Source organism: Mustela putorius, unplaced genomic scaffold, assembly GCF_011764305.1.
Source record: "Mustela putorius furo isolate JIRA1106 unplaced genomic scaffold, ASM1176430v1.1 tig00000129_pilon_pilon_pilon, whole genome shotgun sequence".
In the NCBI taxonomy this organism is placed as follows: domain Eukaryota; kingdom Metazoa; phylum Chordata; class Mammalia; order Carnivora; family Mustelidae; genus Mustela; species Mustela putorius.
The window spans coordinates 12,467,252-12,493,297 of NW_025421290.1; the positions used below are offsets into that span (position 1 = coordinate 12,467,252).

General features: G+C 39.0%; 2 protein-coding genes and 1 long non-coding RNA gene across 10 annotated transcripts in view; 1 reads left to right on the forward strand and 2 right to left on the reverse strand.

Annotated features, from left to right (window-relative positions):
• Nucleotides 1-1,243, reverse strand: part of LOC106005878 — a 28,665-nt gene extending 27,422 nt beyond the window's left edge. Inside the window, exon 1 of the long non-coding RNA XR_006603693.1 lies at nucleotides 1,131-1,243. This is a non-coding gene — a long non-coding RNA (uncharacterized LOC106005878). The remainder of the gene's footprint in view (nucleotides 1-1,130) is intronic.
• Nucleotides 1,244-1,290: 47 nt separating this feature from the next.
• Nucleotides 1,291-16,227, forward strand: TOMM20L (translocase of outer mitochondrial membrane 20 like). Of its 5 annotated transcripts, none has more exons than XM_045069933.1 (5): nucleotides 1,291-1,519; nucleotides 1,649-1,692; nucleotides 2,533-2,614; nucleotides 7,230-7,372; nucleotides 14,339-16,227. In XM_045069933.1, exons 1-5 carry the CDS (start codon nucleotides 1,291-1,293, stop codon nucleotides 14,348-14,350), a joined length of 510 nt encoding a protein of 169 aa, XP_044925868.1. In that variant the 3' UTR covers nucleotides 14,351-16,227. The 5 variants fall into 5 exon arrangements, with proteins under 5 accessions (XP_044925868.1, XP_044925870.1, XP_044925865.1 ...); XM_045069935.1 differs by lacking the exon at nucleotides 14,339-16,227 and adding an exon at nucleotides 13,270-13,316; XM_045069924.1 differs by lacking the exon at nucleotides 14,339-16,227 and adding an exon at nucleotides 8,333-8,554 and having other exon boundaries at nucleotides 1,302-1,519.
• Nucleotides 8,729-25,799, reverse strand: TIMM9 (translocase of inner mitochondrial membrane 9). 4 transcript variants are annotated; one of them, XM_004739322.3, is made up of 5 exons: nucleotides 25,670-25,799; nucleotides 23,260-23,343; nucleotides 10,854-10,918; nucleotides 10,382-10,477; nucleotides 8,730-9,224 (listed from the first exon to the last, which is right to left on the reverse strand). In XM_004739322.3, exons 3-5 carry the CDS (start codon nucleotides 10,890-10,892, stop codon nucleotides 9,090-9,092), a joined length of 270 nt encoding a protein of 89 aa, XP_004739379.2. In that variant the 5' UTR covers nucleotides 10,893-10,918; nucleotides 23,260-23,343; nucleotides 25,670-25,799; the 3' UTR covers nucleotides 8,730-9,089. The 4 variants fall into 4 exon arrangements, with proteins under 4 accessions (XP_044925895.1, XP_044925900.1, XP_004739379.2 ...); XM_045069952.1 differs by having other exon boundaries at nucleotides 25,568-25,799; XM_045069960.1 differs by lacking the exon at nucleotides 23,260-23,343 and having other exon boundaries at nucleotides 8,729-9,224.
• Nucleotides 25,800-26,046: the final 247 nt, after the last annotated feature.

Genomic DNA, 26,046 nt, shown 5'->3' on the forward strand with positions numbered 1-26,046 from the left:
GAAGACTGAGGAAGGAACATATAGTACTCAAGAAAACAATGATATGTAACTTATACCTGTTAACTCCTAAATTGTGAGGGCCTGGGGCTGCTCTAGGCCCCAACGGAAATCAAGCACTGAGCACCTTGTTAGCACACACGAATGATATCAGTAAATTGTAAAGACCAGTTGAGTAGCCTAATAAAAGAAATTATTTAGTTCTTTAGGTCCTTACCTAGCTTCTCTATGGCTCAGCAGAAAAATCAAAACTCAGGGCGCCTCCGTGGCTCAGTCATTAAGCATCTGCCTTCCGCTGGGGTCATGATGCTGGGGTCCTGGGATCCAGCCCCGCATGGAGTTCCCTGCTGGGCGGGAAGCCTGCTGCTTCCTCTCCCACTCCCCTGCTTGTGTTTCCTCTCTCGCCCTGCCAATTAAATAAATAAAATCTATTTATTAGACAGAGATCAGGAGTAGGCAGAGAGAGAGAAGGGAAGCAGGCTCCCTGCTGAGCAGAGAGCCCAATGCGGGGCTCGATTACAGGACCCTGGGATCATGACCTGTGACGAAAGCAGAGGCTTTAACCCACGGAGCCACGCAGGCGCCCCAATTAAATAAATAAAATCTTAAAAAAAAAATCAAAACTCTGTATTTGAGGTCAGTCATACCTCCATTCTTCCTGCTATGTCTGAATAAAGCAAATATTAGAAAGAAACGCAGCCAGCCTAGTAAGCATCATGGGTCTCTCAGAATTGGTTGTACTCTGGGACCTTTGGCTGTCAGCCCCAAGCCAACAAATACTCATTCCCCCCGCCCCGAGGCTAATATTTATCGCTTCCAAATTCTTTCCTCCCGCTCTTGAGCTACGGTGGTTGGGGACTTCGGGTGAATGGGTTCTACTCAGGCGACACAGCAGACCAGGTGGGGGGCACGGGCTAGCAGTGTTCAGGTGCTCTGTGGGCAGAGCTGCGAGCTAGGAGAAGACCCAAGTGAAGTGATGAGTCAACTTCGGTTGGCAGGAGAGGGAACGGGCTCACAAAGGACCTAGTGCCGCTAACCAGGTTCCTGACCCTGGGATTTGTCCGGATGGGCGTCGTGGGCACAGGGAGAGGAGCGCGTTTGGGTAAAGGTTCAGAATTTGGAGTGCGACCGACCTGGTTCGAACAGAGCTCTGCGACTCGGTGGCCGTGAGACCTCGTCCACACGCCCTCTCGGACCGTCCGTTTCCTCCTAGCTCGGCGGGCCGCGGGATAGGGCGTGGACGCGCGGCTCCGCACGCCTGCGGCCGGGCGCAAGGGAAGCCCCGAGGCCCGCATGGGCGCCGCGCCGACGCCCCCTGCCGGCCGGCCGGCGCCCCGCGCTCGCCGGCCCGCGCCCAACGCTCGGCCCCTAGACGTCCGCGGCCGGATGCCCAGCGTCCGCACCGTCCTCGGCCTCCTGGCGGCTTTGGCGGCCTGCGGCGCCGTCGCCTTCCTGGGCTACTGTGTTTACTTCGACCGGAAGCGGCGTGGCGACCCCGCGATCAGGCGCCGCCTGCGGGACAGTGAGTGAGACCGCGGCGGCAGCGGCGGGCCGGGTGGACGGAGGGCGGGCCCTCGGGCGGTGGGCTCTGCGGGGCGCGCGCGGGCGTCGGGATGGGTCCCGAGCCGCGGGTGCCACGTTGTGTTTGCAGAAAGAAGAGCCCAGCAGCGGAAGGCTGAGGGACCGGGCGCCCAGGTGAGGTGCTTAGCCGAGACGGGGCGTTGTAGTGAGTGACCCCCCGCTGGGTCTCGGGGTCTCCGAGCAGGCATTTCCCACCGCCTCTCTGCGCACCCGCGCCCCGCTACCTTCGGCCTGCGTGTGGTTTTTATCGTGCGCTTGCAAAAGGAAGGAAAGGAAGAACCAGTTGGAGTTAGGAAAAGGCTCATCCCATTTTAAAAAGAGAATTCTTGGGGACAGCAAATACAAAACACAAAAACCCTCCAACTGTAACAGACCGAACCTGAAGTGATGGGCCAGGGAGTTGAAATTTTGGGTCAAGGATTGTCCACCCTACCTACCTTTAAAGACCAGCCCTGGGCATGGTACCAATGATGACACCATCCCGTGACTCTGGTCACCTTGCTGAACTAGGTTGAAGCAAACTACAGCATGCTTCTGAACACCACCAACTGCCCTGCCAACCCCTCACCATGCTCTCTGCCAAATCAGCAAACACTGTTAATACCCTAGGCAAGAAAACAATTTTGCAAACTACAAAACTAGGTGTGTTGTAGTTAATTACACAGGGATTTCTGCCGTGTGTACTTAGGAACTTGGGTAAAATACAGATGAGAGCTATTACGAGCATCTCAACTTAATTTCAATATGCCGTGGATTTTTTTTTAATTGCCTGAAATTATAATTCCATGTTAAGAAGTTCTTTTAAATATTAGAAAGAACAACTGTGTTTATCATACCTTGGATTTGGAGATTAGGTTCAAGATGTGCTTTTTAAATAAAAATTAAATAATTTTGATCAGCAATCTTATACCTTACATGCATTATTCATTGTTAAATATTTTGTTACTCATTTAGTTGTGGGATCCGGCAAAGAATGAAAAATTGCAAGAACTTTTTCTGCAAGAGATACGAATGGGACAACTTTGGTTATCCAGAGGTGAGAATGTAAATACTTTTTTGTAAGCAGTTACTTATGATAATATATGTTGAAAAAATATTTGATTGGTATTAGTATGTCAAAAAACTTGGGAGTACCTGGGAGGCTCAGTCAGTTAAGCCTCCTGACTCTTGATTTCGGCTCAGGTATGATCTCAGTGTTGTGACATTGAGCCCCATGTCTGGCTCCGAGCTGAGTGTGGAGCCTGCTTAAAATTCTCTCTCTCCCTCTGCCCCTACTCACCCCCGACTCTCTCTCTCTCAAAGGAAAAAACAAACAAACAAACCTAGATGTGTTAACCAACTTGCTTTAAAGAGAATTTTTCACTTGATCATACTTTTCATCTCACCATATTATATACATAGCATCCAGGTTTCTTGGGAATGGGCACATGAAGAAGCAAAGCCTAATGCAGTAACACTTCATTTATTTTCAGGTAAAATTCCTAAGTAAATGACTTTTCCAAGTGACTAAATGTTTTATGAATTAAAACTTTAAAAAAATTGAACTGTTTTATAAAAATTTTCCTGCATTCTTAGAGTATTCTTAACACAATAATTACTTATTTTTGATGATGAAATCATTATAAATAACCATTCTTGTACTGTGTCTGATGTAGTAATGAAGGAGCTACCTTGGAGCTACCTTGGACTTAATGGCCATAAACTGTATTTTGAATTATAATTTATCCCCACCTAATTCCACATAGTTTTGAGAAGGCTTCACAATATCATTAGGTAAAATGATGGTGTAAATAACATAATAATAAATAATATAAATAATAAACTTATAAATATAAATAATACATAATACAAATATCTTATAAATGCTGTATGTAATAATCATGTCTTTGTTCTGGTGCTAAACCTGGAAAGGAAAATAATTTGTTTTCGGACTTCTTTTGTAAGGGATGAATCATGTTGCTAGTTAAGTAAGCATGATACCCATTTATGTATCTTTTTTCAAGTGTTGCAGATTTCCTCTCATATCAGTGCCTGTAGCTGTTCTTGCTCTTTTATCTTTTTTAAAAAAAGATTTTTTCACCCTGCATTTAAGAGGCAGCATCCTCCAGAATTTATGAAAAACAAAGTCAAGATCCTGGACAATTCATAGCAATACCCAAGATTTTTACTTTGAATCAGTGGCTTAATGCCATGATAAAGGTTTTGAGAAACGAGTAGTCATTGCACATTAATCGTTATAATTTGAAGTTTTAGTATTTTATTTAATACTCATCTTTTCTTCTGGGTAGTTTTATAAATGGGCTAAAATATCTTAAAAATGACAAGATTAGTTAGAAATGACTTAATAATGATATAAACAGGAATGATTTTATACAAGGTAGTAAAGTATAAACTTGAAGGACCTTTGGGGTGCCTGGGTGGCTCAGTGGGTTAAGCCTCTGTCTTGGGCTCAGGTCATGATCCCAAGGTCCTGGGATCAAGCCCTGCATCAGGCTCTCTGCTCAGCGGGGAGCCTGCTTCCCCCTCTCTCTCTCTGCCTGCCTCTCTGCCTGCTTGTGATCTCTGTCTGTCAAATAAATAATAAATAAAATCTTTTAAAAAAAACCCCAAAACTTGAAGGAATTTCATTTGCACAAGCTTCTTTGAAGGTTCTGGGAAGAGTCCTAGCAATTTTGTATTCATAATTTTATATTCTTTTTCCTTGAAAAGGGCCCCCCAGGAGTCTGACTGGTTCAGTCAGTAGAGCATGTGACTCTTGATCATGGGGTTATAAGTGTGAGCCCACACTGGGGACAGAGATTACTTAAGAAAAATAAAATCTTAAAAGTGCCCCCCCAATTATATAAACTAGATGCCTCATGGGGTGCCTAGGTAGCTCACTGGTTGAGGTCTGACTCTTGGTTTCCCCTCAGGTCATGATGTCAGCGTCCTGAGCTCCACCAGGGAGTAGAGCTCTTCACTGAACATGGAGTCTGCTTCACATTCTCTCTCTCCTCTTGCTTGTGCTTGCACATTCTATCAGTCAATAAAATCTTGGAAGAAAAAAAAAAAAACTGGAGGCCTCACAGAATTAATTTCTCTGGATTAATTCCTAAATGTGGATACTGCTTGGACTTACGGGCAATTAAAATAGATAAACCCTTTTGGCTTTAACATTTTTTGAATTGGGATAGTATCAATATGGAGAGAAAAAGTAGGAATTATAAATAATTATTACATTATATATTCTTTATGTTTAAAAGCTTTCATGTAATAGTTCAGTTAGACTTAGAGGTGAAAATGCTATAAATATTGAGATGATTAAAGCAGACATGGTTTTTAAAATTACCTCTGGAGTACCTGGGTGGCTCATTTGGTTAAGCCTCTGTCTTCAGCTCAGGTCATGATCCCAGGGTCCTGGGATTGAGCCCTGAATCTGGCTCCATGCTTCGGGAGGGGGGGTCTTCTCCTCTCCCTCTACCCTTCCGCCCTGCTTGTGTTCTCAAATAAATAAAAATCTCTAAAGAAAATTAAAATTTTTTTACCCCTTAAGGGTGATAACATTATTTCTGTAAAACCCTAAATTGACATTATTAGCTCTTTAAGGGTTATTTATATCCGTATTTTATTTCTAATGGAGTTCTCATCTTGCTTGCTTATTTAAATCCCCACCAAACCCCAAAACAATTAAATCAGAATCTCTGGGGTGGAACCCAGGAGTCAGTAGTTTTTAAAACTCTCTTGGTTATTACAATACACTGTTTGAGAACAAGTGTTCTAATGCAATAAATTTTCACCTAGTTTTCTGTAATCCTTTCAATTTTCTCCACTCCTCTCTGCCATACCCCTAATTTTCATTACTTTGCTGTCAAGTAGTATAGTCCTATAGCCATCTCAATTGTGATTATGTCTCCATAGGACCTTAAAGCCAATAATTTTGGTTGAAATTTCTAATTAGCTGATTTGATTGAATTTATTGGTTGGTGGACTTACTTGATCAAATTGATTATTGTTTTTTTTTTTTTTTACATTAGCTCTATCAACTTGAGAGGAGGCACTATATTTTTTTATTTATTTGAGAGAGAATGGTAGGGCATGAGCAGTGGGGAGGGTCAGAAGATGAAGCAGACCCCCCACTGAGCAAGGACCTGATGCGGGGCTCAGTGCCAAGGTGCTGAGATCATGACCTGGGCAAAAGGCAGATGCTTAACCAACTGAGCCACCCAGGCACCGTGACAGGAGGCACCATCTTTATCTTTCTTTAATAGTATTTTGATCTAATGTGTCATCTCCATAAAGCTGTAATTTTACTAATTTAAAATAAACCTTTTAGGGCCACCTGAGGGCCACCTGGGTGACTCAGTCAGTTGTGTCTGACTCCTGCTTTCAGCTCAGGTCATGATCTCAGGATAGTGAACTGGAACCCTGCCTCAGGCTCTGTGCTCAGCAGGGAGTCTGCTTGAGATTCTCTCTTTCCCTCTGCCCTCTACCCCCGGCTTGCAGTATCTCTCTAAAATAAAGAAATTTTTAATAAAATAAACCTATTAGTAAAACACTAGCATAGTATTTCATCTAAGAAATGTCCTTCTGATGGTTTTTCAGTTTAAACTTAATACAAATTTTGGGAAGCAGTATTTTCCATCCATCATGCACTTTTCCCTTCAGATGACCATGTATTTCAACCAATAAATGGGAAATTATGTAACACCTGAAGAGTGGCAGCATACTGTGGTCTCAAGGTTCAGAAATTAGGTTCAATTATTAATTGGCATTAATTACTTCTGAAAATTTAAATCATGTCACTGATCTTTGCGTCAGTTTCCTGGAATGAAGCAGTAAGACTAAGTGATTCCATGTTATTATTTAGACAGAAATTCTATGATTAATTTCCATACTATATAAATTTTCACTTTTATAGCCAATCATTCTAAAATTCATCTTAAAACTACTTAGAAATCAAAGTTCATAAGTCTGTCTTCCCCTAGCTATGTAATTTGTGTTACACCAAACCCTGTTTCAAACTTTTTGATAATACAATCTGTTTTTTAAAAAGTCTCATTTAGCAAGAACATCAGGTGTTTCCTTCATATTTCATCAGTCACACAGGTAGAGTTAAAGGTATCCTATCTCTGGGGCGCCTGGTTGGCTCAGTGGGTTAAATCCTCTGCCTTCGGCTCAGGTCGTGATCCCAGGGTCTTGGGATTGAGCCCTGCATCCGGCTGTCTGCTCATCAGGGAACCTGCTTCCCCCTCACCCCTGCTCTGCCTACTTGTCAAATAAATAAATAAATAAATAGAAATAAAATCTTAAAAAAAAAAAAAAAGGTAACCTATCTCCTATCAGTAACAGAAGACAACCATTAAAAAACACTCAATACCCCTGGTCTTGCAAACACACATTGTAGAACACAAACATTTCTAAATCAAGAGTGCACTTTTTAATAGTAATTTCGGTCACAACATTATTCATCTTGCAGCTTGATCACAGTGAATCTAATAGGCAGCCCAACATTTTCCCCATTTATAATCTTTACTCTTTTTATGATAAGTAATCTGTAGTTTGACACTTCCCCCCTCCCCCATTTTAACATTTGGTGCTTTCTTGGTAATCTGTGGAATGTTTATTTGAAAGAACGTTAACACTTTGCTTTAAACCTTATCCATCTGTTTCAGGAGAGTGTCAGCTGGGGGTTGAACATCTCAGCACTGCCCTTTTAGTGTGTGGACAACCACAGGAACTTCTGAAGGTTTTCAAACACACACTTCCTCCTCAAGTATTTGAGATGCTGTTGCACAAAATTCCCCTTATTTGCCAGGTGAGCCCATACTTAATTGTCTTTCCTAAAGGGACACATAAAAAACCATATTAGGCTTGATTACATAAAAATAGCAAAGTTTGTGTATGGATGGGAGCATTAAATGAGTAAAATTTCTGAATTTTTGGTTGCTTTTCTTGCCTTATGATAAAACAAGCTTATTTTTTCATGTTCCTTTAACTACAGTGGATTGTGTATTTTGAGTCTTATACATGTTTCAACATTTCAACTTTAAAGGTAGCACTGTTAGTATTTTGTCTTTGTACCTTTAAAGACCTAATGATTACTGGCTGCAATTGCAACAGAGGCCTGTAAGTTAAATGGTATGTTAGTTAAATGATGCAATAGCTTAAAAGTAAGATGTAATTCAGAAAACCATTAATTTATCAAAGCAGAATAATACTTTTGGCTTCAAATATGACAAAACATAAAAATCACTTTGGTAATGGAAACATATAGGCTAATTTAAATTGGTGTTCTCTTAAGTGCAACTTTAGATTGGTACCAAATGAAATCCCCTCATAAGCCAATTTACTAGTGGGTATTAGTCTACTTAACCTTTACCCAATTTCTTGGTATATTTATTCATCAACTAGAATTTCCTGCAGATGCTTGGATTTGTTTTAGGATTCATTTTGCCCTAAGACACTACTTTAACTTCGATTCACTTTTTATTGCACTGATCACATGTCATGCCTGAGAATACACTGTATAATGCTGGACTCAGAATCATTCATGTTGGACTCAGCTTTTGAACAAAACACGAAACAGTCTCCACTACAGCATATTAGTCAACTCTTACACATTCCCAAGGTAGTCTCAGATGGGATGTTTCCCGTACACATATGCAAAATATGGCTAGGATATGAATGTATAATGCCCACCCTGACACAATAAGGGAGGCAAGAAATGATCGTGTGTTGAAATGATTAGCAAGTAACGATTTTATGTATTTACCAGCAATTTGAGGCAGACATGAATGAACAGGAATACTTGGAGGATGATCGTGATTGAAAAACATTTCAACGTACCCACAGTCCAGTCAGAATACTATGGTACTATATATATAGTATAAACAACTGTTCAGTGATATTTCCATTTATTTTACTTTTAGTAATAAAAAATTATTTCTATCTCATACATGATTGAACACATATTTTGCTTTAAAATTAAAAGTCACAATTGAAGAAACAATGGTTTATTTTTCTTTTTTTTTTTTTTTTTTTTTTTTTTTTTTTTTTAAAGATTTTATTTATTTATCAGAGAGAGAGCGGGGAGAGAGCAAGCACAGGCAGACAGAATGGCAGGCAGAGGCAGAGGGAGAAGCAGACTCCCTGCCGAGCAAGGAGCCCGATATGGGACTCGATCCCAGGAGGCCGGGATCATGACCTGAGCTGAAGGCAGCTGCTTAACCAACTGAGCCACCCAGGCGTCCCACAATGGTTTATTTTTCTAATGAAATTACCAAGCTGCTGAATCTTAAGGCCTCAACAAATGTTGCATCTTATTATTTTCATTGAACAATAAGACCTTCTATTTTGATTATTCTCGGTAAACAGCAATTTTGTTTCTCCAGTTGTTTCCATTTGCCAAAGTCATGACTGACAGTTTAATAGGGTGGCTGCTGCTTTCCTGGGATTCTATCAAGATGAATCCTCACTTCCATCGCAACCGCTGCTGCCAGTCTTTCATCAAAAGTCCATCCATCAGGACTTCTCTATCGTGGTTGGCCAAGAAGTCCTGCTTTGGCTGCCAGGGCTTCATTCTGCTGAATATGATACTCCTGAAATCTCATGGATATTCTCTGTGTCATTTTTAAATATTTCTGTAAGCAGTGTTCTGAACAGGTGGTCTAGAAATAGAGAAGATCCAAGAGGCAACACAGAAATGTTAATTTTTAAAAAGTGCACGTATTCTAAATGAACAACCATGGGGTACTTTTCTTTGAATATGTAAGAACTAAATGGTATAAATGAGTAGCAAGTGATCATAACTTTCAATTGTTAGTTTTATCCATTTACAAGAATTAATATATACTAAATGTCTATCAGTTTGTAAGCACTAAAAACAATGGTATGTCCCTGCTTTTTCCATCCCTCATCTGATTGTTAAAACGTAGGCCCAGGAGTAAGTCTGTTCCTTTTAAATGAAAAACTCCATTCTGCACATTCTTAAATTTCCACATTTCTTTCTAACGAGAATTACACTTAAACAAGAATATTTTAAGCTTTGTAACTTATTTAACAAGGACTTGTTGACTGCTGTTATATGTTCTTGGCATGAATGGTGATCAACATCTGACACCGGAGGAAGTTTATGTCACTTTTAGCCAATATAAATGTTTTGATGAGGATATTAAAAATTAAGATTTCTCATAGGATTGAGTTTGCGGAGTCCACCTATGCATATGAGCCACCATATTCAAGCTCCGCTTTTTCCAAAATTAGCCAGAGTTGTCAGGGTCAGACAGAAGAGCCCTATCAATATTTTCTAGCCAGGCCATCTTGACTGAAAGCTAATTAGTAAGAATCTCTGCTACAGAACAGTAACTCAGCAAGCCCTAGGCATCTTATTTAAAAAAAAAAAATTAAAAAAAAGGTGGGGAGGCGCCTGGGTGGCTCAGTCCGTTAAGTGTCTGCTCAGGTCAGGATCCCGGGGTCCTGGGATTGAGCCCTACACTGGGCTTCCTGTTCGGTAGGGAGTTTGCTTCTCCTTCTCCCTCTGCTTCTTCTAAGAAAAATAAATAAAAGCTTTTAAAAAATTAAAAAAAAAATCTGCCATGCTACAGTGTGTGTATATATATCTGGCAGACTATCATATTAAATTTGGGATCATTAAATTCAATGCCATGGGTCCCAAACTGCTTCAGTTCCTCTGAGCAATAGAACATATGAAGCAACCCAAATTCCTGTAGTAACTAGGAACAAGGGAAATGGTTAGAGGCATCCCATTTCTATTTTCTATGACAAGCTTAGAGAATTTTTAGTGGCCTGGGGACATTTTTCATACCTCTTCGGGTTTCACTTCTCTAGTTGTGAAGTCTTTAACGCAATCCAAAAAGCAGGTTTCTGTAAGTTTATTGTAGGTTCCAAGAAACTCCTTAAACTACAAATAAATCAGAATATTATTCAATATTCGGTTTTTTAAAACAAACATGTTTTGAAACTTTAATTACTGATGTTTTATATCTGAGGAAAATACCCTATAATACTTGAAATCAACAGTTACTTTCACTAACTTAAATGGGCATAAATAGACATGTATGGTATGATCTACCAAAAGATAGTCCAGTTTTCTAGTTAAATATTTATTTGTTCCTGGATATCTGTCAAATTATTTGAAAAATGTTTCATATCATTTAAAATCCATTTCTAGAAATGAAACATGAAGTTATTTTCTAAGATCACTAACTAACATGGTTGCACCCAGTTATGCCTTAATTTTTTTGCAAAATTCTTTTTTCTTAGTTATAATACCTTACCTGTTTTATCTGATCAGATTCTGGTATTTGTGCAGCCATATTCTAAAGGTATGTTTATTAGTCACCTGATTTAAAGATTAAGAAAAAGTTTGTCAGTCTGTGAACAAATATTTTTAGGCTAGCTAAAGAGTTAGGTAATTAAAACAAGAACAGTTTATGAAAAAGAACTGAAACAAAGTTTACCTGAAATTATTGTTCTCATTTTATAAGTTTCTAGTGTAGTATGTAATTATATCCCCCTCCCTCCACAATCCCCCAGGTCCTTAATGGCAATGAAGAACCCTACCATTCACAGAATTAGATTTTTTAATGCTGGCTATGGGACCCAAAAGCCCCTGCTATCCAAATCTCCAGTTTTAAACAGCTTGCTTTGTTACCTTGCAAGGTTACTTGTTAAAGCCTCGTTCCTAGTAGAGTTTTAAAGGAAACCAAGAGATCTCTGGTGTCTTCCTGCAAGTACTTAATCTTAACTATTCCACTGGTTGCTAATATAACTTTGACCTCTGATAATAATGATTCTTTTACTATCTCTACATAAATACAAAGTTTCTATTAATTGTTAAAAAACAGCACCCACATGGAACACCTGCATGGCTCAGTCCATTAAGCTCAGACTTGTGATTCTGGCTCAGATCATGATCTCATGATCTCATGGCATTATGGGATCAGGCCCTACATGGAGCTCCATGCTCAGCAGGGAGTCTGCTCAAGATTCTTTCTCCCTCTACCCCTCCCTGGCTCACTCCAACACATGTACTCTCTCTCTCTCAAACAAAACAAAACAAAACAAAACAAAACAAAACAAAAAAAGGGAAAAGACATTAATAGTAAAGTACTATCAAAACATCTGAATATAAGTGGACCTGTGTAGCTCAAACCTGTACTATTGTTTAAGGGTCAACTGCCTATGTTTTTACCATATAAAATACCTGAAAAATACCAACAGGTCATAATTTTTCAAGTATTGCTGTGCTGTTATAAAATACCACCAACCATTCAGGTTGTTGATTTCTTCCTGGTTCAATTTTGGGAGTTTATAGTTTTCCAGGAATGCATCCATTTCATTTAGGTTGCTAAGCTTATTGGCATATAACTGTTGATAATAACTTCTGATGATTGTTTCTACTTCCTTGGTGTTCATTGTGATCTCTCCCTTTTCATTCATAATTTTATTAATTTGGGCCTTCTCTCTTGAATTAGTGTGGCCATTGGTTTATCGATCTTATTGATTCTTTTAAAAAACCAGCTTCTAGTTTCATTGATATGTTCTACTGTATCTCTGGTTTCTACCTCATCGATCTCAGCTCTAATCTTGATTATTTCCCTTCTTATGTGTGGAGTTGGTTTGATTTGTTGTTGATTCTCCAGTTTTTTAAGGTGTAGAGACAGCTGCTGTGTTCTGGATTTTTCAGTTTTTTTGAGGGAGGCTTGGATGGCTATGTGTTTCCCCCTTAGGACTGCCTTTCCTGTATCCCATAGGTTTTGGACCGAAGTGTCTTCATTCTCATTGGTTTCCATGAATTGTTTCAGTTTTTCTTTGATCTTGTGGTTGATCCAAACATTCTTAAGCAAGGTGGTCTTTAGCTTCCAGGTGTTTGAGTTCCTTCTGAACTTTTCCTTGTGATTGAGCTCCAGTTTCAAAGCATTGTGATCTGAGAATATGCAGGGAATAGTCCCAGTCTTTTGGTATTGGTTGAGTCCTGATTTGTGACCCAGTATGTGGTCTATTCTTGAGAAGGTTCCATGTGCACTTGAGAAGACTGAGTATTCTGTTGTTTTAGGGTGGAATGTTCTGTATATATCTATGAGGTCCATCTGGTCCAATGTGTCATTCAATGCTCTTGTTTCTTTCTTGATTTTCTGCTTTGATGATCTATTTCTGAGAGAGGGGTGTTAAGATCTCCTACTATTAATGTATTCATATCAATATGACTCTTTATCTTGATTAACAGTTTTCTTATGTAATTGGCTGCTCCCATATTGGGGGCATAGATATTTACAATTGTTAGATCATCTTGGTTGATAGTCCCTTTAAGGATTATGTAGTGTCATTCTATATCTCTGAGTACAGTCTTTAGTTTAAAATCTGATTTATCTGATACGAGAATCGCTACCCCAGCCTTCTTTTGAGGCCCATTGGCATGAAAGATGCTCCTCCATCCCTTCACTTTCAGTCTGGGTGTATCTTTAGGTTCAAAATGGGTCTCTTGTAGACAACATATGGATGGGTCCTGTTGTTTTATCTAATCGGCAACCCTGTGCCATTTTATGGGCGTATTTAGGCCATTCACATTGAGAGTGATTATTGATAGATACATTTTTATTGACATCGTGTTATCTTTGAAGTCTTTCTTTCTGTAGATTGTCTCTATTATTTCTGTTCAATGTTATTCTTAGGATTTTTCCTCTTTTATAGAACCCCCCTTAATATTGCAGTACTGGGTATTTATGCCAAAGATACAGATGTAGTGAAAAGAAGAGCCATCTGTACCCCAATGTTTATAGTAGCAATGGTCACGGTTGCCAAACTTTGGAAAGAACCAAGATGCCCTTCAACGGACGAATGGATAAGGAAGATGTGGTCCATATACACTATAGAGTATTATGCCTCCATCAGAAAGGATGACTACCCAACTTTTGTAGCAACATGGATGGGATTGGAGGAGATTATGCTGAGTGGTAAGTCAAGCAGAGAGAGTCAATTATCATATGGTTTCACTTATTTGTGGAGCATAACGAATAGCATGGTGGACATGGGGAGTTAGGAGAAGGGAGTTGGGGGAAATTGGAAGGGGAGGTGAACCATAAGAGACTATGGACTCTGAAAAACAATCTGAGGGGTTTTAAGTGGTGGGGGGGTGGGAGGTTGGGGGAACCAGGTGGTGGGTATTAGAGAGGGCACAGATTGCATGGAGCACCCGGTGTGGTACAAAAACAATGAATAACTGTTATGCTGAAAATAAATAAAAAATAAATTTAAAAAAATAAAAATAAATAAATAGAAAAAAAAAATACCACCAACCAGGGGCGCCTGGGTGGCTCAGTGAGTTAAAGCCTCTGCCTTTGGCTCAGGTCATGATCCCAGGGTCCTGGGATTGAGCCCCGCATCAGGCCCTTTGCTTGGCAAGCAGCCCACTTCCCCTGCTCTCTCTGCCTGCCTCTCTGCTTACTTGTGATCTCTGTCAAATAAATAAATACAATCTTAAAAAAAAAAACAAAACACCACCAACCAGTCAAAGACACAGAAGAGTCTATATTATACAATGCAGTTTAAGAATTGTGCTTCTGGAAGGATGGAGCAAGGGATGTGTTTTTCCCTATTCTTCAAACTAAGTACAACTAAAAACCCTGGACATGACATATAAAACAAACACAAGACTCTAAAAGGTGGAGAAAATAAAGTATATTGGCCAGGGCCTTTGGGACCTGAGAAACAAAACAGTGGGGAATTTTACTTTCTCTCATTTTTGTCTCCTGTATCACAGAGTTGGAGCTGAAGAAGCCAGCAATCTGCAAATGCCAATGGGCACAGTCAAAACCCCCCATCTCTCCAAAGCTGGCGCTCTCTAGCCAAAGGGCCAGGAAAGGGGAAGCCTGTAAAATAGAAAACTTTTAAACAATAACTGTATACTCCAGGCAAACAAAAAACACTGTGGCCTGCATCCCCCATCCACCACATCACTATAAGCCAACTGAGGAGCCTACATTTCCACCCTCACTAAGCTGTAATGAGGCACTAAGTCCCCCAGACTTCACAGAAGGGAGACTAGGAAGCAAGGACTTTCATCCTTACTGGGCTTTAATGACGGCTACCCCATCCCCAACAAGTATCAGTGGAAACAACATGAGGAACCTGGACTTGTACCTCAATGGCAGTAATGAGGTACCCTTCTCTCTCCCCTCTGGGCTGTATCAAAGGAGGCCTCTTTGAGATTCAAGGCTTGCATTACTGTCCCATGGTAATTAGCTCATTGTACCCTCTTCCAGTGTCAGTGGAGATCATGTGGGGAGCAGTACCAGTCACTCTGAGCCAGGGTGATACCAGTGGAGGCCTGCTGGACAGCCATAACTCCTACTCTTGCTCAGCAGTACCGAGGAGCACACCACCTCCATATACCTTAAGTGACAGAGTCAGGGCCCCTGCCCTTCTTTCCTACATCTAGTAGTAATGAGGCAGCATGCCCCACCCCCCCGCCCACCGCCACTTCTGCTAATGGAGCAGTGGCAAAAGGAGCCGGCTAGAGAAGAAGGTTTACCAAGATCTAGAACCTCAAAATACAGTATGCAAAATGTCTAAGTTACAAAAAAAAATTGGTCATCATACCACAAGATAAGAAAATCTCAAATTGAATGAAAAATAGACTCTCTCTATATATCCAATACTGAGATGATGGATTCGGAATGATCTGACAATGATTTTAAAATGGTTATTATAAAAAAAATACTGCAATGAGCAGTTATGAATATCCCTGAAACAAACAAGATATTACAAGAACCAAATGGAAATCTTAAGAAGTGAAAAATAACCAGAACAAACTGAACAGATGTAATCAACACCAGAATGAAGGACAGAGGAAGCAGTCAGCAAATCAGAGGATAGAAAACATAATTAACCAATCTGAATAACAGAAAACTATAATGAAAAAAAGAAATGAACAGAGTACCAGGAACCTATATGAATGTAATAAAAGATCAAACAGTTGTTTCAACAGAGTCCTGGAAGAAGAGGAACAAAGAGCAGGGATGTAAAAGTACTAGAAGAAATGGCTAAAAACTTCCCAAATTTGGCAAAAATAAATTTATATAGATCCAAGAGAAGCTGAATGAATGCCAAAGAGCATGAACACAAAGGAATCTATCAACATATAGCACAGCCAAGCATCTAAAAAACTAAAGACAAAAAAGGGTAGCAAGTGAAAAAGTGACATCTTACCTATAGGGGAAAACAATTAGGATGACATTAGTCAACCCAGTGCCTGTATCTAGAAAAAATACACTTCAGGAATGAAGGGGAAATCAAGACATTTTCAAAGGGAGGAAACTAGAATTTGTTGTCACCTGATCTATCCTTAAAGAAGAATTAAGTTCTAAACAGAAAGGAAACGATAATAGGAGACTTAGAACATCAAGAAGGAGGAAAAACAGAGTAATAAAAAATATGAATAAGTACAATACACTTTTCTTCTTAAGTGTCCTAAACTGTTTGACAGTTGAAGCAAAAATTATAAAACTGTCTAATGTCAATTTAAATGTGTATTAATAAATATGGTAAAGGCAAAGGGAGGTAGGTGTATCACTGAAACTGGTGCTGACACCATTAGACTGTAATCAGGTATGTAAATATCATGTAGTACCTAGAGCAATCATTAAAAAGGATATATAAGGAGACATACTCAAAAATACTATATAGATAAATCAAAATGAAATGTCAGCATATATTCATGTAATCCACAGAAAGGCAAGAAAAAGAGAAAAGGAGAACAGAAAATTAAGAAAATAGCAAAAAACCCTGGGGTCCCTGGGTGGCTCCGTCAGTTGAGTGCCTGCCTTCAGCTCAGGTCGTGATCCTGGGGTCCTGGGATCAAGCCCCACACTGGGCTCCCTGCTCATGTGCTCATGTGCACTTGCTCTCTCTCATAAATATATAAAAATCTTTAAAATAATTTAAGCCCTAGTAAACAATTACACTAAATATAAGTGGTCTCAATAATCATTTAAAAGAGACTGGTAGGGGCGCCTGGGTGGCTCAGTGGTTGGGCCGCTGCCTTCGGCTCAGGTCATGATCTCAGGGTCCTGGGATCGAGTCCCGCATCGGGCTCTCTGCTCTGCAGGGAGCCTGCTTCCTCCCCTCTCTCTCTCTGCCTGCGTCTCTGCCTACTTGTGATTTCTCTCTGTCAAATAAATAAATAAAATCTTTAAAAAAAAAAAATAAAAAATTAAAAAAAATAAATAAAAGAGACTGGTAGAATGGATTAAAAAACATTGCCAACTGTATGCTGTCTCTAAGAAATTTACTTCAAATATAATGATACAGGTTGAAAATAAAAGGATAGAAAAAAAAATCTGTCATGCAAATAAAAGAAAATAGTGGGTATATTAATATCAAACAAAACAGACATCAGAGCAAAGGAAATTACAAGACAGAAAGGGACTTTAAGGATTAATCTGCCAAGAAAACAAAGCAATCCTAAATGTGTATGCACCAAACAAGAGAGTGGCAAAATACAAAGTAAAACTTAAAGGAAAAAGAGAAGGATATAGTTGGGGACTTCAACTTTCCTCTTTCAAGAATCAACAGAACTAGGGGCGCCTGGGTGGCTCAGTGGGTTAAAGCCTCTGTCTTCGGCTCAGGTCATGATCCCAGGGTCCTGGGTTCGAGCCCTGCATTGGGCTCTCTGCTCAGCAGGGAGCCTGCTTCCTCCTCTCTCTGCCTGCCTCTCTGCCTAGTTGTGATCTCTGTCAAATAAATAAATTAAATATTAAAAAAAAAAATCTCAGAAGAATCAACAAAACTAGACAGGAAATTTACAGGGAGATAGAAAATTTACAAGGATATATCAACCCACAATCCACATTTATAAAACATTTTACCTACCAGCACAGAATATGTATTTTTATCAAGTGCCCATGGAGCACAGACCTGGATAAATCATATATCCTGGGCCATAAAAATAGACTCGACAAATGTAAAAGAATTGAAATTATACAGAATGTCTTCTCTGATCACAACAGAATCAAACTGGAAATCAGTAACGAAAAGATAACAGGAAAATCTCCAAACATTTGGGAAATACACTACTTCTAAATAATCCATGGGTCAAAGAGGAAATCTCAAAGAAAGAAAAAAATCATTGAACTGAATGAGACTGCAAATACAACACATCAAAATTTGTGGGACACAGTTTAATCTGAGCTAAGAGGAAAACTGACAAATAAATGCATAGAACTGAGAAAAGTTAAGGTCTCAAATCCACACTCTAAACTTTCACTTCAAGAACCTAGAGAAAGAACAGAATAAACCTAAATCATGTAGAAGGAAGGAAATAATAAAGAGCAGAAGTTAATGAAAATGAAAACAATGGAGTGCCTGGGTGGTTCAGTGGGTTAAAGCCTCTGCTTTCGGCTCAGGTCATGATCCCAGAGTCCCGGAATTGAGCCCCATGTCGGGCTCTCTGCTCAGCAGGGAGCCTGCTTCCTCCTCTCTCTCTGCCTGCCTCTCTGCCTACTTGTGATCTCCGTCTGTCAAATAAATAAAATCTTTAAAAAAAAAATCATAAAAAAAAAAGAAAATGAAAACAAGTACAAGTCAATAAAATGAGCTGGTTCTTTGAAAAGATTTTAACAGACAAACCTCTAGGAAGAGTAATAAAAAAATAAATCACATTATCATTATAAGGAATGAAACAGGATATATTACCATAGACTCTGCAGACATCAAAAGGATAATAGCACAACAAACAACTCCATATATAGAAATCTAACAACTTATTCATGAGTTTATTATTATCTAAATATCAAAACCACAGTACACAAAATTAATGAAAAATATCCTCATAAAATGAACATAAAAATCCTTGACAAAATAATAGCAAATGTAATTAAGCAATATATAAAAATAATTATACACATTAAATAAGTGGAGTTTACTCCAGAGCTGCAAGACTGGTTCAGCATTTGGAGAAAAATGAGATCCCATCAATTGATCCAGAAAGAGCATTTGACAAATTCAACACCCATTCATGATAAGAACTCTCTAAAATAAAGAAACGAGAGCTTCAACTTAATAATCAGCATCTACAAAATACTATAATTAATGATGAAAGACTAAATATTTTCCCCTAAGACTGTGAGGAAGGCAGGGTATCTGCTCTTACCACTCTTACTATACTGCTGAAGTTCTACCCAGTGCAATAAAGCACTTTCATAAGTTATGAAAGAAAATAAAATTGACAAAATAAAATGACATAATTGTGAAAAAGAAAATCCCAAGGGATCTACAAAGAAACTTAGAACTAATAAATTCAGGAAAGTCACAGGATACAAGATAAACATGCAGAAAATCAATTTCTATCTCTATATACTTGGCAGTGAACACTCGGACAATGAAAAGTACACCATTAACAATCGCTTAAGAAACAGACCTGTACCCCTTGCGCTAATAATACATTATATGTTAATAAAAAATAAAACATAAATAAAAAAACCCAGTCACTTAAGAAAAATTTAGGGGCAAACCAAACAAAGCTTGTACAAGACTTGTATGCTGAGAACTACAAAATACTGATGAAAAAAAAAAAATCAAACACCTAAATAAATGGAGAGACATATTGTGTTCATGGACTGGAAAATTCAACCTAGTATCGATGTCCATTTCCCTAAAATTAACATAGAGAGGCTTAATGCGATTCCTATCAAGGTCCCAGGAAGATTTATAATTTTGGATGAGATTATTATTTTTTTAAAGATTTTATTTATTTATTTAACAGAGAGAAATCACAAGTAGGCAGAGAGGCAGGTAGAGAGAGAAAGGGGAAGAAGGCTCCCTGCCGAGCAGAGAGCCCGATGCAGGGCTTGATCCCAGGACCTGAAGGCAGATGCTTAACCCACTGAGCCACCCAGGCGCTCCTAGACGAGATTATTTTAAAATTTATACTAGAAAGCAAAGAAACAAAAATAGCTAAATTAAAAAATAACAAAATGGGAGAAATACATCTACCTGATTTTAAGACTTATTACACAGCTACAGTAATCAGTATCATGTGTTATGGGTGGAGTAGCAGACACACAGATCAATGGAACAGAACAAAGAGCCCAGAATTAGAGTCACACAAATATGCCCAACTGATTTTTAGTAAAGGGGCAAAAGCAATGAAGTAAAGGATATAGCCTTTTCAACAACTGGTACTAGAACAACTATACATCCAAAAGAAAAAATTTAACCTCAAACTAAATCTCTCATTTATATATGACTTATATAAAAATTAACTCAAAATGGATCATGAACTTAAAAGTAAAACATAAAATTACTACAATTTACAGTGACAACACCAGATACTGGTGAGTAGGTGGAAAAACTGGATCACTTCAGATATTCCTAGTAGTAATTCCTATTCCAGCAAACAGTTGGGCAGTGTCTTAATTAAACATACAACCACCATAAGACCCAGTAACTGTATTCCTTGGCATTTATCACAGAGAAATGAAAACCCATGGTCACACAAAATTCTGTAGTTGAATGTATATGGAAACTTTCTTTGTAACAGTCAAAAACTGGAAACAACCCCAATGTTCCTCAGTAGGTGAATGGTTAAACTGGTACACAAGTACCATGGAGTTACTTCTCAGCAATAAAAAGGAATGAGTTACTGATGCACAAACATTGCACAAATCTCTAGAGAATTATGCTGAGTGAAAAAAAGCTGATTCCAAAAGGTTATACACTATATAATTTATATTAACATACATGAAATGACAAAATTAAAGAAGTGGAGAATATTAGTGATTGCGAGGGGTTAAGGAAGGGATAGATATAGGTAGGAGGGAAGGGAGTATTGCTGTAAAAAGGCAAAATGAAAGACTTCTATAATGGACACATTCTATATCTTGACTGTATCATCAACATCTGGGTTGTGATACTGTGTGATGTTTTGTAGTATGTTACCATTGTGAAAAACCAAGTAAAGGGCACAAGGTGTGTCTGCATTTTCCCCTACAACTGGATGGAATCTATAACAATCTCAAAAAGTTTAATATTAAAAAAAATGAAGTTGTTCAGCTGTCTAATACCTGCCAAAGAGTAAGATTCAGTGGGCAGTGTACAAAGTTTTAGCAAATGCTCAGAACTAGAGCTCTTTTGGCTTCTCACTCAGAAAACAGCCTGAAAAGATCCAAGAACTGGTAAGATAACTTTTGTGAAAATAGGTGTTAAATGAAACACTGTTTTGTGGGAACTTAAAAATATATATAAGGGCGATTACTCTAGATACAAATGTAGTGATCTGAAGGGGCACCTGCACCCCAATGTTTACAGCAGCAATGTCCACAATAGCTCAACTATGGAAACAACCTAGATGTCCATCGACAGATGAGTGGAAAAAGATGTTATATATATATAATGGAATACTATGCAGACATCAAAAGAAATGAAATACTGCCATTTGCAATGACATGTGTGGAACTAGAGGGTATTATGCTAAGCAAAATAAGTCAATTAGAGTAAGGTAATTATCATATGATCTCACTGGAATTTAAGAAACAAGGCAAAGGATCAGAGGGGAAGAGAGGAAAAAAATAACAAGACCAGAGATGGAGACAAACCATAGGAGACTATTAATCATAGGAAACAAACAGGGTTGCTAGGGGTAAAGGGGTGGAGGGATGGGATAACTGGGCCACGGACATTGGGGAGGGTATGTGTTGTAATGAGCACTGGATATTATGTAAGACTGATGAATCACAGTCCTGTACCCCTGAAATAAATAATACATTATATGTTAATTAGCTTAATTTAAATAAAAATAAAATAAATACAAGGGCAATAAAACATGCATTACAGAATAGGCCTCTAAGTGAAATGACAGAAGTTCATCCATTAAGATCATGAACCTTTAGAATTGTTGAATTGTATAGCACATTCACTCTACTTCAGGACACCAGTGTTTCTACACCTCACACCAAAAACAAAAACGGATCTGATTTTCTTACTTATAGGAACCTTAGAAATTTGCATATTCACTGACTGTGATGTCAAAATCCCATTCTTTTCCCTATTCCTATCCTTTTATTTCTTCAGGTTAAAAATCATATATAATCACTTTTTAACTGGACTTCAGAAAGGTGGAAGGTATGAAATCTTTAAATGTTAAGTTTCAGAGACTGGTAAAACTGTGTCAACTCTACCCCACTCGCCCCTTGGTATACAATTCATGGTGACAAATGATGGTTGTTATTGGGAAGTCTTTGACAACACATAGATGAGGAGTGCCCTAAATGTTCTTGGTATGAATTTTATTTAAAAATTATTTACGGGGGGGTGCCTGGGTGGCTCAGTGGGTAAAGCCTCTGCCTTCAGCTCAGGTCATGATCTCAGGGTCCTGGGATCGAGCCCCACATTGGGCTCTCTGCTCGGCAGGGAGCCTGCTTCCCTCTCTTTCTCTCTGCCTGCCTCTCTGCCTACTTGTGATCTCTCTGTCAAATAAATAAATAAAATCTTTAAAAAAAAAAAAATTATTTACGGGGTGGGGGGCGCCTGGGTGGCTCAGTCAGTTGAGTGTTGGGATTTTTGGTTTTGGCTCAGGTTGTGATCTCGGGGTCATGATACCGAGCCCTATATCTGGCTCCATGCCGAGCATGGAGTCTGCTTCAGATTCTCTCTCTCTGCCTCTACCCCTGCTTGCATGCATACTCTCCCTCTCTCTCAAATAAATGGATAAATAAAATCTCTAAAAAAATAAAAATTATTTTCTTGGTATTATTTTTAATATATGGTCATTAACAGTATATATCTCTTCCTTTAAAGTTTATCATGAGTAATCTATTTCTTTAAAATTGGAAAATAAAAGAGAAATAGTTCTATTCAATACCCCTATGTTAACATTGTGATTTTCTTTTCTCTAGTCATTCAATTATACATATGTATTTTTTCAATTATCTTCCCAGACCTATAACTGAGCTAAGAGCTAACAGTTTTCTCAAGCGTGCCGAGGTCTCCAAAACTCTTCTCTGCAGTTGACAATATCAAGATTATGGTATACTTAATTATAGGTCCTTGTCCCTAGAAAATACTGGAGATGACTGAGGGAATGATTTTCATTTTTAGTTGCTAGTTTGGGGTCTTCCAAGTCTCGAGGCATTCTATTTTAGTTATTTAATACTAAACTGTGCTGACAAAGTCCAACAGCCACACAAACCACCTGATGGTGAAAACAGATAGAAACAATATGGCTTCTTTGATTCAGTCCTAGTTTTCAGTTATTACAGCAAATGTTTGTTACTGTGGAAGCAAATATCCTATCAGAGGTTACCTTATGGTTTTATCTGTGAAACCTGCAGAGGGAAGGAAAGGATAAGAAAGTTTCTAGAATCTCTGGCTTAGGTCTTGAGAACGATGATAACAATGCTAAGTTATTTTTCTGTCAAACAAAATATATAATAAAACTAGGGAACTTAGGAGTAAAGAGAAATTGGGGCACCTGGGTGGCTCAGTGGGTTAAGCCTCTGCCTTTAGCTCAGGTCATGATCCCAAGGTCCTGGGATCGAGCCCTGCATTGGGCTCTGCTCGGCAGGGAGCCTGCTTCCTCCTCTCTCTCTGCCTGCCTCTCTGCCTACTTGTGATCTCTGTCAAATAAATAAAATCTTAAAAAAAAAAAAAGAGTAAAGAGAAATCTTATCAGCCATCAATTCAAACCTTTTCTGATGCATGAGTTTCCTTTTGTTCGGAAAATTAGCTGTCCAACCTTTGCTTGAATGTCTCCAATGACTGATTTCTTACCTGAAAAACGAGGGGATTACAATATGACTGCTGAGGCCTCTTCAAGCTCTAAGTCTATTTGATGAAATCTAAACTTCTGAGGGCTAAATTGTTTTCAATAAGTGAAATTAGTTTCCTCAATCTATTCTGAGGTTACAATTCCTTAGCATATGTGTTATATGTATTAATAAGTACTTAACATCCCAATCTTTCCAGGTAGTATGTTCAGGTAAACACACAAGGACAAACAATTCCCACAAATTTCTAAAAACAAAACAAAACAACCAAAGGACTAGGATGTGACAGGGGAGACGTCCTCTATTTCTTTTTTGGATCATATGCAGATCTGTACCATGTCTGGAGCAAAATTTCTAATTCTGTTCAAACTTAGTTTACAATAAGTGATTCTTCTGATGTACTGGACCATTATCAGAACTACTGACCCTAGTCTCTGCCTGACTGGTACTGAAAATTGGTAGTCTTGTGATTCAGGCAAGGATCATGAATGAATGATAAAACTACTGGGTGAAAGGTAGTTGGGGAACAGGATATATCCATGGTCACAAAGTATGTCCATAGGTTACTTTAAACCAAAGGAAAACAGTTCCTTTACATTGGAAAGATCTGGCAGTCCCCACAATGACCAATAAAGACACAGTACTGACTATGTAGTATTCTTGCCAAAACTGATCAGATTCTGATCCTGAGGGAATAACTAGAAAAATCCACAATGTAGGACAATTTGTAAGAGAACTATACTAGTCTTTTTAAAAAGTTAAAGTCATAAAAGGCGTAGAAGGCTGTTCTAGATTAAGTGACTAAAGAGTCATGACAACCAAACACTGTGCGAACTTTGGACCTTGAATCAAAAAAAAAATTTCTGAGTTAAAAATAAGACATTTTTGGGATAACTGGAGAAATCTGAAAGTTACCTTATTAGGTGTGATCATCTTATTGCAGCTATGTAATAGACTGGTCTTAAGGAGATACATGCTGAAGAAATTAGGGCTAAAGGTTATGTCTGAAACTTACTTGCAAACCCGTCACCAAAAAAAAAGTGTATCTATTTACATATGTATGGAGATATGAGAGCGGCAAAGAGGAAGTAAATAAAGATGTTAACGACACAAAAGAAATATAAGAAAATTTTGTGAGCCATATTTTTTTGTTTTGGCGCTATCATTGTCTTTGCTAGTTCAGATGTGTAAATTGATCTGAACTTGTCCGATCAATACAAAAATGGGGCTCTGCCACATATCCCTTTGGTTTAGAGTTGCAGCAGGTTTAATAAGTTATGTCTGATTAACTGGCAACCCCAACTCAGCTAACTACTAAACAGGCAAAAAATACTTTTGAAAGATTATTGCTTTGGGGTTTAAAGCATAGATTCCAGGCCTGAAAGGTGAGCCTATGAGCACTAGACTAGATGGGGGCAAGATTACTTGGGTTTTAACCCCAAGTCTGATATGAAAGGGGTTTGTAAGATCCAAATCAAATTATTTATTCAAATAATTTTAATACGTTTCTTTGCCTACTGTCACACCTTAGAGACGACAGAGGGAAGGTCATTTTTTCTTTCATATTTAAGTTTCAGCTACAAAATAAGGGAGTTAAGTCATCTTCAAAGTCTCTGAAATTGTTATCTTTTAATTCACTTACATTATAAAACAAATAGTGAACAAACAGGTACCTAAATGCCCCATAACGAAGAGAGAACTGTAACTGGCATAAGAAATAATGACAAATAATTACAGAAATGTATCAAGAATAATCAAAAGGTTCTCCAAAGCTGAGCCCCTAAGGTCCCTTTTAATTCTAAGATTTTTTTTCTATGAAAATAGATGAGATGCAGAAATAAACTTATTTAGCTTTTACAGCAGATTACATTTTTTTGCTTTAATTTTTAAAAACTTTCGTAATGCACAAAGGGAAACGTCTAAATAGTGAGTCCTCAAAAATCAGCGAATCAGGTAAGGGGTGCGGGATCATGGTATTCTGTCTAGAGAAGAGTTTTCAGTTAAAGGAGGGTCTCCTGTCTGTCAGCTCAAGGTCACTGCGTGGATGCTTTAAATTTAACTCAGTGCTCCAAAACAAGACCCCGACTCCCGAAATCCGGATTGAGGGTGGCTCAGAGCTTCAAATTCCGACCCTCGCCCCGGGGATACGGTCCCCGGGCAGCGCCCAAACCCGTTCTGGGGACGCCCTGCCAGTCTTTTCACCCCCCCAACCCCCAAGTCCCACGTACACGCGGCGGCCTCCTCCAGAGATCCCGCCACCTTCCCGAGCGTAGCCTGGTGGCCTCCGCCTGGGAACCCGAGATTCTAAGCGCAGAGAAAAGAGACCATACTTGAGCACAGGTTCTCGCATCCGACACCAGTGCGAGGTTGGGGGGCTGCGCTGCCAGTCGATTCTAGGGGCGGAGGGTCTGGGTCAGGGAGGGCGCCGCAGTCGCTGGATGGGAGAGAACACGTGGGAGAGGCGATGTCAAATAGCCCTTTAGACTTTAAGACGCGGATTCGTTACAAAGCAGGGAACTCTGGAGGAAAAGCCGCTATCTCCAGTGAATTCTAAAATTCTCTAAGGATTAAGTTTTGTAATTGTATACTTACTCAGTGCCTTCTATGCCTGACTTCCTCACCGAAAACTACCCGAATCTGTCGAGAGTTTTTGTAAAACGAATTTACTTAATCCCAGGTCCTTAACGGTCTCCAGGAGCTGCACTGT